General features: G+C 41.1%; 1 protein-coding gene across 2 annotated transcripts in view; it reads left to right on the plus strand.

Moving 5' to 3' along the window:
• The first annotated feature begins 2603 nt into the window (after positions 1 to 2603).
• Positions 2604 to 13000, plus strand: part of MXRA5 (matrix remodeling associated 5) — a 35992-nt gene continuing 25595 nt past the window's right edge. The window contains exons 1-4 of one of the 2 annotated variants that reach the window (XM_053312399.1): positions 2604 to 2705; positions 7997 to 8212; positions 10674 to 10803; positions 11343 to 11733. In XM_053312399.1, coding sequence (XP_053168374.1) covers positions 2677 to 2705; positions 7997 to 8212; positions 10674 to 10803; positions 11343 to 11733 — 766 coding nt within the window. In that variant the 5' untranslated portion in view covers positions 2604 to 2676. The remainder of the gene's footprint in view (positions 2706 to 7996; positions 8213 to 10673; positions 10804 to 11342; positions 11734 to 13000) is intronic. The other variant, XM_053312400.1, reaches the window with a different exon arrangement.

Genomic DNA, 13000 nt, shown 5'->3' on the forward strand with positions numbered 1-13000 from the left:
AAACCCAGTCCTCATGCTTATACTAACCCTAACCCATGCTTTTCCAATGGGAGTGTTTCCTGCATTTTCCAGGAACATAATTATTTTTTCCAGGATTTGGGATATTTTTGCTAGTTCTGGTGAGGTCTGGAACCTATCTGTGAAAATGACATGTTTCTGTCTTTTGTGGTTTGGTCTGGGAGTTTCATGTCAAGCAGTGAATGAGTGAGGCCCAAGTAGCTTTATATTATAGATGTACATACAGTAATTGCCCCAGAACTTTAAATGAGGGTCCAATTAGATCTAGCAGTTGAGCTGACACTTTAATTAACATGACCTCTACAAACTGCAAATTGTGACCTCCCTTAGAGTAGCAACTACTGCTTCAAAGGAGGCGAACCACACCAGAATCTGCTTGACAAGGAGCATACGCCTCTGTCAGGGCCTCCGGCCCATCTTGGCAATGAGTATGTGCCTCACACAGATGGCACCCACCTTGTTCACACGATGCCCTGAAATCCCTGGCGGAGGCTGTGTCCGGGTTAGAGGTTAAGCCCCACCTCCCCACATGATCTGCTCACTCCTCTGACCCCAGGCAGCCTGAGAAAGAACTGTACAAATCACAGCTATATTCACACTTGATGCTCTTTCCTCCTGCCCTCCACAGCTCCCTCAAGCCTCCCTAAGTTGGGGATGGGGCATGAGACAACAATGGTGGGCTGGTTCCTTCTGCTCTGAAGGAAAAGTGAGAGGAAAGGAAAGCACTATAGGAGCAGGGGTGGACTTCTCTGGTGTTTTTGGTGGGAGGGAAGGCTGAGCTCTTTAAAGCAAACACCAAAAAGCCAAAAATGAGCAGTCCAGCCCTGGTCCTGCAGGTTCTTCCTTTACCACAGGATGGAGGGAGGAAAGGATAAATACTGCTATTGCTACCAGTGGCACTCTTACCACTGGACTTCAGGGCACACCCCCTGCCCCCCCCCCCAATTCTCCTTAGTCTATCCTGGATGGTGTGGTTGCCTCTGACCCACACTGAGCTGGGTGGCCAAGTGTGATTATGGCCTGTGCTGGGTGCTTTAGAGACAGAGGGGGGAGTGGGGGCTAGAAATATGTGGGATAAGGAGGAGGATGCTTAACTTGCTGGACGAAGGGAAGGCTCCAAAGGCCTTTAGGTCCAGGCTCCAAAATTACTTAGGTATACCTCTGATTGCTGCTCTAGAGTAGGCTCAGGAATACAGATGAAGACAATTTGGGGTGGGCTACAAATCCCCACTGGTATGTTCCCCAGACTATGGGAAACACCTGTATTGGACAGCAGTGATATAGGAAGATGCTGAAAGGCATTATCTCCTACTGGGTGGGAGATGGCAATGGTAAACCCCTCCTGTATTCTACCAAAGACAATCACAGGGCTCTGTAGTCACCAGGAGTGGACACGGACTGACTTTACCTGCTTCTGCTTAGAGTGAGGAAAAGAGAAAGACTTATTGGAAAGGAGCTAATGGGGTGGGGGTACCTACTTGAGTGGGAAAGAGCGGTGGGGGCGGGAGACACACCTTGGGAAAGGAGCAATTGAGGAATTGCTGCCTTGCCTGCTTTGTTGGGGATCAGGGGAGAAACCCACTGGGAAGGAGCTGTTAAAAGGAGCTACCTGGTTCTGTGTGGGATGGGGAAGAGACAGACACACTTAGGGACTACTACCTGCTTCTGCTGAGGGAAGAGATACACGTATCCATGCTCTTATGTGCTGGTCATGTGGAGAGAGCCACAAGGACCCCCACCCCGCCCCGCCCTTAAACGCCCTGCCCCACCCCACAAGCCTTAATCCAGGCAGCCCCGGTGTCTCCAGCTTCCTTTCCAAGCCCCTCATCCCGCTTCGCTCCCCATTACCACCTTCCTTAAAAAAGAAGAAAGGGGATCAAAAGCAGGGGATCTGCTGCTCCCGCCTGCTTCAAAACACACCGCACAAGACGCAGGCAGGAGGCGGGCAGGCAGGCTTGCAGGGGGGCACTCTGTGTGTGCGCGTGTGTGTGTCATTCTCCTGCCTCTCCCCTTGCAGGAGTTGCCGTCTGAGTTCGGGCAACTTCTCAAGGGCTGCTTGCTCTTTGCTGCTGTTGAAACGCCCCCATAAAGTCGTGGGGGAAAAACCTCGCTCCTTCCCGTGTCTCTCCCAAAGTTTCTAAGGAGCCTCAGAGGCAGAGAGCCTTGCAAGGGGAAGCAGTGAGTGAAACGCTACCGGTTATCTGATATTGCCCTGGTTTCGATTGCTGCAGCTTCCATTTGGCTTTTCAATAAGAGATCCTGGATTTACTGCTTAAGAGGGGTGGGAAAAGGAAAACCAGTCGGATGGCTTCCTGAGTGAGCTCCCGTTTAACTTTAAACCTTTCGAAACAAAACCAAGCCCCACTCCCCTCTTCTATTTGTCTCCCCTGGAGTTATGAATCTCCAAAGTGGGTTTTGCAGAGATCCCCAGAAAGGAGAATTGTCTGCTTTGCTCATCTCGAGCAGCTCTGGGGTGGGAGGTGAACGTCTGCAACCCACTCTGGTGAAGTGGCACTAAAGAAGCAAGCGACCCAGGAGCTCGTGGAGGCGGTGGGGTGGGGTGGGGTGGGGTGGGGGCGTTAAGCAGACAAGCAAGTTGGACGCGTGTGACACTACCCGCTCTTTCAGTGTCGAAGCAAGGATGGACCCTGCAAGCAAATGCGTCTGACACCCTTGCCAAACAGTAGGTAATGTCTATTTAACGTCTTGCATGGTGTGCTTTGTCTCCGTGTCTTCCCAAGTGAAGCTCTGCTGAAGGAGGCTGTCCCCAAACAATCTGAACGGAAGGGGGGGGGTTGGGGTTGTTTTTTGTTTTTTTGTATTGGTGTTTTGTTGTGTGTGTGTGAGAGAGAGAGAGAGAGAGAGAGATTATATATATCTTTTATATTATATATGCTTTTCCTGGAAAAAGAGAGGAATAAAATACAGGAGAGAGGGGGTGGGGAGGCTTGTAAATTATTTTCCTAGCCGGAATGAAGGATGAGAACTGGAAAGTGTTCTGGTTTTGTTTTCGGTCCCCCCCCCCCCCCGTCAGTATCTTTTTTTGTGTTTGAAAAGTAGGAATAAAATGTTGACTGGAAATTCACTTTTGGGGGAGGGGGTGAAGGTCTTTCTTTCTTTCTTTCTTTCTTTCTTTCTTTCTTTCTTTCTTTCTTTCTTCCAACGACTCTGAAAACAGTAATGACTCAGTGAATTAAGAGCATTCTTCTCTAATGGGAAGCATGTGCCCTCAAAATTAGGCTAGGAATGGAAGGCACACAACCCGCTCTGGTGTCCCCTAAAAACACGCACAGCGCAGCTCAGGCACATCCTTCTTGCTACCCAGACGTGGGGCTGGTGAAATAATCAGTCTCCATTCTTTGCCTCACCACCTACTCATTCTTTCCTGCCTAGCAAGGAAACCTGAGGCCACCTTGGGGTATAAATCCCGGGACTTGATCCCACAGCCCATTTATGGGCTCCCAGATAAAATGCACACATATGCTGGAGTCACATGAAATGATCTGCAGAGATCTACACAAGGGACTCCACACTGGACCAAAGGTTAACTCCTTTAGACTTCACCCTGCCCAATCTCTCAGTGAGAGTTATAACCTCATTGATGCCATGTGTCTCCCCTTAATCATCGCCATAACATTTGTATAGCACTTCAGAGGATTCAAAGCACTTCATATATATTATCTCAATAATCCTGCCTTCTCTGTCCCTTTTGTCTCTACCTGGTCAATAACTCTAAACAATCCCTAGGGGGCAGTGAGCCACAATGTGATTGTGCAGGAGCCTGGATGAAGCAAGTGGAACTTTTAAATATCTGCAAAACCAGACATTCATTTGACACTTTATTTGAGAGTACTTGCATTTAGTTAAGCAAATGTTCAGACTGGCTGTAATTTGTTGTATCCCATGTCCCTTGAGGCAAGAGCAGAATCCACACAATCACAAGCAGCAGGGTAGCACCTGCTGGGAGCAGAGATGTCATAACTTTCCCTAGATCAATCCATGTTGTTGACTACTTTTGTTTGCATTTTGAGAAAAGCCCCATCCAAGGGCTTTACTGGAGGTGGTTTACCACATGTACCTGGTCCTTACATCATATCAGGCACACATCCAATGAGTTAACTTCCAGTAATATATTCATTGATACCATGTCATCAAAAGGCAGCCTTGCAACTGTTTTTGGAGGCATTATAGTGGTGTGCATGCTACTTGAAGTAGGTAAACTTGAAGTTTGGCAAATTCCCTGTGTGCACCAACGGATACACTATATTTGCTAAAGAAGTGGTGGACTTCAGTAGTAAAAGACAAGAATCCTCTCTTAGACCACCTGATTTTCTCTTTACATCCCATGACCTCTTCTCACTAATGAACATCACAAAAATTGAATTTCCCAGCTGGCCACTAAAGTGTATACCAGGGAGCATGAAAAGTGTCCTACATTAAGCTGAAGTCTTTTGTGCTGGGACATGCTTGCTTTTAATGAGGCAAGCAAGCCCATCATCCTTATTAGTCTTATGGGCTGATGGGAGAGAAATATGGATTATGGGTAACAGGTGTGATTAAATAGTGAGTGAATTCAATACACCAAACCAGGGCTGTTTGGATTAGCTCATAATAGAATTAAGTGGTTCCATCTGATTCACATTGACAGTTTTGGGACTACTTGCCCTTTCTCTCACTATCACAGGTCTCCTAAGGCAATATGAAACAGCCTCCACATGATCCTACCATTATATCAGGAAACTGGATTTTGATGTTTTGGCCAATGAGTGGTGGGATTAGTAATAATTAGTTTCCCATCCATGATCTAGAGTGCAAGACCTAACATTGAAACTAATAGTCCCTTCCCCTATCTTTAGTAGAGAGTGACTACTTTTTCAAATCTCTCAACCTTCCCTACCTTCCCTCATTAGTCCTTTCTCCTCCAGACCCCTCATCTCCTCAGTACTGGAGAGTATGGAAGAAGTTTCCAGATGCAGGATGCCTTCACAATGAGGGATACTTGCAAGATCCACACACACCCCCACACACATAAACACAGGCATATTACTAACTAGTTTATCTTGATGGTTCCTGTACTCTGTTGCCAGGAACCCACTGGCTTATAACAGTGTGTCTCTATGGTAACAACTCTTCTTTCCTCATCTGTTACCTTGCCCATCTGTTATTACATAATGCCTTATCAGTGGAGCATTTTCTCATCCTTTTGCTAGGTAAACTGCTTTGTAAATAGTGACGCACTCCATCTGTGTTTTAACAGAATATGAGCACAATTGCCCAAGAGCACTCTTGTGTAACTGTGCACACATTTTGTTAACACATATGGAATGTTGCACAGTATGTCTGTCAGTATTTACAAAGTGGTTTACCTAGCAAACTCACAAACCTGTGCAAATGTAGTTGTGCAATAGATGAGCATTATTTCTAATGACCATGCAATGTGCAACTCCATTTGCACAATTTAGTGCTTTTTCACTTAAGCGCTCTTGCACAACTGCACACTCATTTTGTTAAAACACATATGGAATGTTGCGCAGTATGTCAGCCAGTATTTACAAAGTTGTTTACCTTGCAGAAGGATGAGAAAATGGCCCACTGTCCCAAAGGGACTCACAACCATAGGCAGTAAAGAGCAAAGCTCTTGCACATTAAAAGCTCTGTAGAACAGAGAATGTTGGCAAGAGCTGCTTTTCTCATCCTTGTGGCACTGTGGTGTAACAAGCTGCATCTGCTGCAATCCTTTTGTTTTGTGTAAGTGTTGAGCAGAGCTGTTGTCTTTGCATCTGGTCACTCCAATAATAATTATTCACCAAACAGCTAAATCCCAGCTCCAATGAAGGCTCTTGGTCTTTTACCTGCTGGTCATACTTATTACATAGAAGTTCAAGAGGTGTGGCTTCCTTCCCACACAGTGCAGGTGTGGAAGCACAAGTGTCACCACCCTTCCTTCTTTCTCTCCAGCAGATATTAAAAGGGTAACTGCTTCAGGAAACATATTAAACAATAATATTGCACACTATTTCTCACTACCATTATCCCTGAAACACAGAATCAGCTATAAGCATTTATACCTCAACATGGTTAGGTAAAATCAAAAAGGGTTCTACTGTTAAATCATCAATGGATGTTATTTTGCCAAAAATATTATTCTTCAGATTTGGCTGCCTGATCATTCTCATTTGAAGCATCCATTTTTGAGTAAAAAGACATCCTTCCAACTTTTCAGAGTTGCCTGTATTTTCTAATTGGCTGTATATTTGCTAGTGTGCTACATATCTATACATTAAAATGGATGCTAACGTGAAGGAATAGCTTTCCATTGCTATTGATCAAAGCAAGGAAGAAAACAACCTCCTTGTATATAATTTTTCATTTAGGAGCAACATGGGACTGGAATTTTGAATAGCAAGTCATCTTTTGATGTAACTTCTGTTTGGCTCTGGGGAAGAATTATCACAGGAGTACTCAGACTTGGTTCCCCAGATGTTGTTGAACCACAACTCCCATCATCCCCAGCTACAATGGCCAAAGGAGTTGTAGTCCAACAATATCTGGGGACCCAAGTCTGAGAACTCCTGAGTTGTATGAATAAATCTGAATATTTATTACAGTAGTCACAAAAGAAAAAAATAATGTAAAATATCTAAATGTGGCAACCTTCATTAAAGAAGTACTCACTAATTACATAATTCTTAGGTATTCCACATAATTTTTTTAAAAGGGTAGCTCTTTTTCAGCCCAATGAACCACTAGTTTGAGTTATGATGGCTTTCATATAATGCTGAAAGGAACGAGAGCTTTATTGCCTGCAGATTTGAGAGAGAGAGAGAGAGAGAGAGAGAGAGAGTGTGTGTGTATAAACAATAGGTTTTTGAAGACTAGAGGCTCAATCTTGTGACCCACTGTGCCAGGGAAATGGCTTACAGGAATAAGGATCCTGGCACATTGAGGTATCCCATTGCCCCCAGTGTCTAGACCAAGCCTGTCATACTGCTTTGACTGTATTGTGCTTTTCCATGGTTCTCAAACTGCATAATTATGTCCTGTATGGATATTTATTATCAGGGGGCAAATCGGGTCATAGGAAGCTATTAAACATAATTGTAGATATAATTATTATTATTATTTATTTTTATTTTAAAAGAAAAGGTTATCAAAGTGAAACCACACTTTGATACAGTACAGAATAAAGAAGAGGAAGATTATTCTCTGTCTCTAAAGTGCTCAAAGTCTGAAAAGAAACACAAGGTAGACACCACCAATGGCCACTGGAGGGATGCTGTGAAGGGACAGTTGCTCTTCCATTGTTAAATCGCCATTTTGAAATGTGCCTCTTGCTCAGTTATTAGTCAAAGTGTGTCTTGGCTGTATTTCCTCATTTCTTGAAGCATGTTATAATATAAATGATTATGGGATTTTTTCTTGCATTTATGGTCCAATTTGCTGATGATATTTAGATTTGGAGGTTCCAGGTTGGACTAAATGGCTTTTACTTTAGTTCTACAGTTCTATAATCCCATTAAAATAATCATATCTATGTGGCACATTTGATCCAAATAATGCAATGCTATAGGTGTGCAGGCTGGGTTCCTTTTTTAAAACAAAAAACACTGGAATATATATGTTGACCCATTGTTACAAATTTTTAATGTTGTAATCACATTCTTATTAAAAGACAGTTGCAGTTACTAGCAAACTTGCAAAATAATAATGGAAATTCATTTAGATAATTAAATTTACAGGTTCATCATAAATGCTAAGGATTATATGCAAAAATAACTATGCCAGTATGTCAGCGGTAGAGATGTTAGCCTAAATGTTTAGGACTGAATGCCAGGTATCCTATTTCTAACATTTGAGTAATAAAATGGTATTCTGAAGCTGCACATACACGTGCACATAGGATGCCTTGATGAAAGATGCTTTGTCATGCTTTTACTTGGGTTAAAATTAAAGCAGCTTTCTTTTACAAATGAAATAGGTACAGTGAAATGAAAAAATCTGAGAAGATGCTAAAGCAACCATATTTGGGGGCACTATCCGTGGTGCTGATTCTTTCTCTGGAACTTCCAAAAATCACACTTGCGTGTCCTCATCCATGTGCCTGTTATGTTCCCACTGAAGTTCACTGCACATTTCGGTCCTTAGCAGCTGTGCCAACAAGAATTTCTAAACATGTGGAACGAATCAATTTGGGGTTTGTATTGCAATTTTACTGAGGCATTTTACGTTCTTTGAGTATAATCTTATAGAGTTCATCCCGCATGTTGTGTAGTTGAAGACCTGTATATCACTACTGAATAGAGCTGCAATTTGGTACCATTACTGAATGGATCAAATGCCTTATGTAACAGGGAGTATTAATGGAATTGGTCAAAAAACCTCTCTGGTCTAATTCTAAGTAATGTTTTTGTGGGAATGTTATAAGCTCTCAAAACGCACTAGTTTTCTTTCAATATATGACCAACATGCTAGGCATCAAGTGAATTTGCTTTTCCTCCATCTTGCCTCAAATCTGTTCCTTGCCCCCATTCCTGTCACTGCAGTTTCAGAGGAGATAACAATCTGTTGTAGAACTGTAGCTTGTATCCATTCTACAAATATCATAACCTGTCCATATCCCTCTTTCCCTTTCTTTCAAAGCTTTTCAACTTATCTTGTACCTGCTTCCCTGCCTCAGTTCTCCTGTTCCAACTTGAGATCAAAGAGATTGAACCTTTCTTTATATCAAAATCCTTCCTTTAATTATCTTGGAATTTCCTCCCTACCTTGGATGGGTACCTTACTACCACTATTGCTATTGCTTTCAACTTTTCTCTCACCTTTCCCTCCCCTTCGCCACTGAAGATCGCATCATCCAGTGCATTGCAGATGGAGTGTTCTTTGTTACAGAGCAGCGTTTCTTAAACTTGGGTCCCCAGATGTTGTTGGACTACCATTCCCATCATCCCCTGCCACAAAAGCCATGACTGGGGATGATGGCAGTTGTAGTCCAACAACATCTGGGGACCCAAGGTTAAGAAACCCTGGTATTGATATATTGTTATAGGCATAGTGTGAGATCAGGGTGGGGCAGCTATCATAACCCACAGAACTTGCCATAGATTTTGATAAGCTCCACCCCCACCCTAAAGGAAATCTACCCTAGACACAAAACTCAAATTAATCCCAAATTGTGGTTGGGTGGAATTAGGCAACAATTCTGTGAAGCATTATGCCAAGCTCATGGTTTACATGTGTAGCAAAATGAAATTCATTTACAACATTCTCACCAGTTTGCACCCATATGAAACACCCTAAGAATATAATGGACAATATATACTGACCATTCAGTGATTTATTTATTTTTAAACACCTAGAAGTTTTTTAGATCTGGCAGATAGAACCAAAAAATTAAAGTATCTCCTAATATAGAACTGCAATACTATTAATTATTTACTATTGCTCATCACATTCATAGTGGCAGCCCTTGATCCACTCATGTTTCTCACTACTATCTATGATAGTGTATCACTATTTCTAGGAGGATATATTTTGAAAGTGGAGCAGAAATGTACTCACTCTGCTGTCCCCCTTCTCAAGTATAGATGCTGCTTTTGCTGACACAGCACAAACAAATGCATGTGCTATGGCAGCTAAAGCTGATTTATAACCACTGAAGTTCCTCATTTCTTTGAATTTGTCTTACACGTTTATTTAACTTAGTGATATATCTCTCCTAAGAGGACAACCCAAAAAGAGCATGAGTCACTTCATTTTAGGTATTTGAAAATTAAACAGCAATTGTCAGTGTTTAGAAAATTAAATTTGTTTAGCATAAACTTTCCCCCTTTCTCTATTCACATAGAGTTTTTAGTAGGACTGAAAAAACTATTTTTTCTTGTTAATAGGTTAATAAATTAAAGCTGTAGTTGATTAAAGCAACAGTAAATTTTAAATTGAACGTTTTTTCATCTATTTTGATTCTGGTGTGTTCTTTCGGAAAGACACAGAAAACTTCAGATATGACTTTTCCTTCTAACAATTAATGGTAGTATGGGTATATTATATTGTACTTTACAGTTGTCCTAGGTTCTAGAACCCTCCCCTTTTAATTGCAATTGGAACACCACTGATTAACCTCAACAGTTGACTACCCAATCATAATGTTATACTGTATGTGCTGATCTAATAATTCTGCCAGTAGCTGTGGTTTTCTGTTTCTAGAAATTGCTTGGCAAACATCCACTTTTAAATGTCCTCTACAAAAATCTTTATTCATTTATTGTTACATGTTTTGTTGGCATCCTTGCATGTCTACTGGTTTGCAAGTCTCCATATCATCATAGGTTGGCTTTCTGCCACTGACTAATACCACCAGCACATGGAGAATGTTGTGGGATTGGGGGGAGCCCATTTGAGTTGACATTTCCTTGAACTGAAACTGCAACTGAATTGTATTTATTTTTTAATTTATTGGCAAAGGAGCATAATATGACTTTAGAAACCATATATGAAAATACCAGTTAAGGACACATGGCCTTGTTAAACTGCTTCATTAACTTTGTCAAATTAATTGAATGATTTAGGAACAGAACTAAGTTACCTAAAATGCCAGGTTTTCTCAGTGTAAAACTATGATTCAGTACAGCATATAATGAAATGTGTTTTCTTCCCAGGTTTAACAGCATACAGTCTATATCTGAAAACTCATTTGCAGGACTTGCAAAACTAGAGCTGCTCATGATCCATGGAAATGACATCCAAAATATACCCAATGGAGCCTTAAAGGATCTGACATCATTACAGGTACAGCCAAGGTGTTTTTTATTTTAATAAAAAATTATGGTCTATTGCCTTGTTCCAAATCTTCAGTATGCATAAGTGGGGTCCTCTATATACCTCAAGAGCTTTGTATTCCATTGTTTTTAGTATGGATGTATATGTGGGGTATTTCCCAACACTGAAGAGAAGCTTCTGCCCATACAGATCATTGGCTTATAATATTGAAATAAGTATATTAATATGTTTCACTTGTACAATAGAACATTCATTTCCCCCCTTCTATATTCAGAAGATTTTGATCTATCTCATGCTGTGGTGCATAGTGCTCATGAGTGTTCCATGTTTTTGGCTCCAGTCTAGAGAACAGTCTAGTCACTGTTGAATCCAATTGGACAGTTTTAATGCATTGAACTTAAATGATTCATCCTATTGATTTTGATAAGACTTAAGTGTGGCTAACTTCTTCTGGGTCAGAACTCTTCTGTTTTCCTGTCTTATAAGTTTTTCTGCAGTATTGCATCCCTGTTAGGAGCATTAATATATTCATTTATCTGGCCATCTAGGTATTCAAAATAAGCTACAACAAGCTGCAAGTTATAACTGGTCATACCCTCCAAGGGCTTTTCAGCCTAATGAGACTGCACATGGACCACAACCGAATTGAATTCATCCACCCAAATGCTTTTAATGGATTAACTTCCCTCAAACTTCTTCACTTGGAAGGAAACTTGCTCCAGCAACTTCACCCCAACACATTTTCTACATTTATGGTGCTTGATTACTTCAGACTTTCAACAATAAAACACCTCTATTTGTCTGAAAATGCTATTGGAACACTGCCTACAGGCATTTTTCAAAATATGCCACTCCTAGAGAATCTTTATCTTCATGGAAACCCCTGGTCCTGCGACTGCAAGTTGAAATGGCTGCTTGAATGGAATGAGAAATCTCCTGGTAAGAAAAGTTTGCTGTTTGTTGTTGTCACTAAGAAATTAAGTTCAACTCCAGTTTGTCCAGAAAATTTCTGTTCCTCTGGTGTGCAGACTCACAGTTTGGTTTTATTTATAAATGTATTGACCACTTTCCCACAATGCAGTGCACAGAGTAATGAACAAAATGATAACAATTCTTTTTTTAAAATCAAGTGTAAATATGTAGAACTGAGTACATTTAAATTAATCAATCAATTAATTTTCTATACCACCAAAACTAAAACCTTGCCCCAACTAACTGGGCAAAGAGGCACATTTTAACGTGGTGATTCTCTTTATTTAGAAGGGGGGGAGTAACTGGCCCTATCCACCCCCAGCACAGTACTTCCAGTGATTGTTGCTGGTGTCTATCGTATGTTTTTTTTAGATTGTGAGCCCTTTGGGGACAGGGATCCATCTTATTTATTTATTATTTCTCTATGTAAACCACCCTGAGCCATTTTTTTGGAAGGATGTTATAGAAATCGAATGAATGAATGAAAACCAAATGTCTCCTGGCAATTTACAGAAGAAAAACAACAACAAACCACAGATTAAAACCAAACAATTGCCGTGGTTTTCAACCCACCCTCCCACCCAGACTAACTGGACACAACTCATTTAGCTAATACCAGTCTAGAAGGTACAATTTGAGGCCTAATTCTTTTCTGATGTCCTGCAAATTGGGCAAGACAAATTTCTGATTTGCAGAATCTCCTTTTGTTTTACTAAGACATTGAGGCCCAGGAACCATCGTTAGGTGTAAAATAGTGGCTTATGATGTTAGAGCTAGATTAAAAAATGGTGGTTCTGGGCAGAGGCATATCTAGGAAAAATAGCGCCTAGGGCAAACACTGAAATTGCGCCCCCTGTCCAAACATCTGACACCCATCTTTCAGATAACTTTACCATAATATCAGCTGAAAAATACAAGTCAAGCTCGTTAATCTTTTAATCTTTCAAAAACTATTTAGCAGTGGACTTAGCCAGAACAAAAAATGCTGGAAAACTACAAATTTCAGTATGTGGGGGCTCATGAAATACCCAAATACTATGTGGAGATGTACTTGGAAAACTAAACACAAGTGCCTGTCTAATTCTCTACTATGCATTGTAGCATCACCATTACATAAGTTTTAAAAATCAATGGAGAATTTGACTTTTCCCAGATACTCTGTAAATAATTAAAGGATATGCAGAGTAAACTGCGTCACTGCTTGGAATATATTCTAGTATTTCAGAAAGACAGT

Source organism: Hemicordylus capensis, chromosome 3 (genome assembly GCF_027244095.1).
Source record: "Hemicordylus capensis ecotype Gifberg chromosome 3, rHemCap1.1.pri, whole genome shotgun sequence".
Taxonomy (NCBI): Eukaryota; Metazoa; Chordata; class Lepidosauria; order Squamata; family Cordylidae; genus Hemicordylus; species Hemicordylus capensis.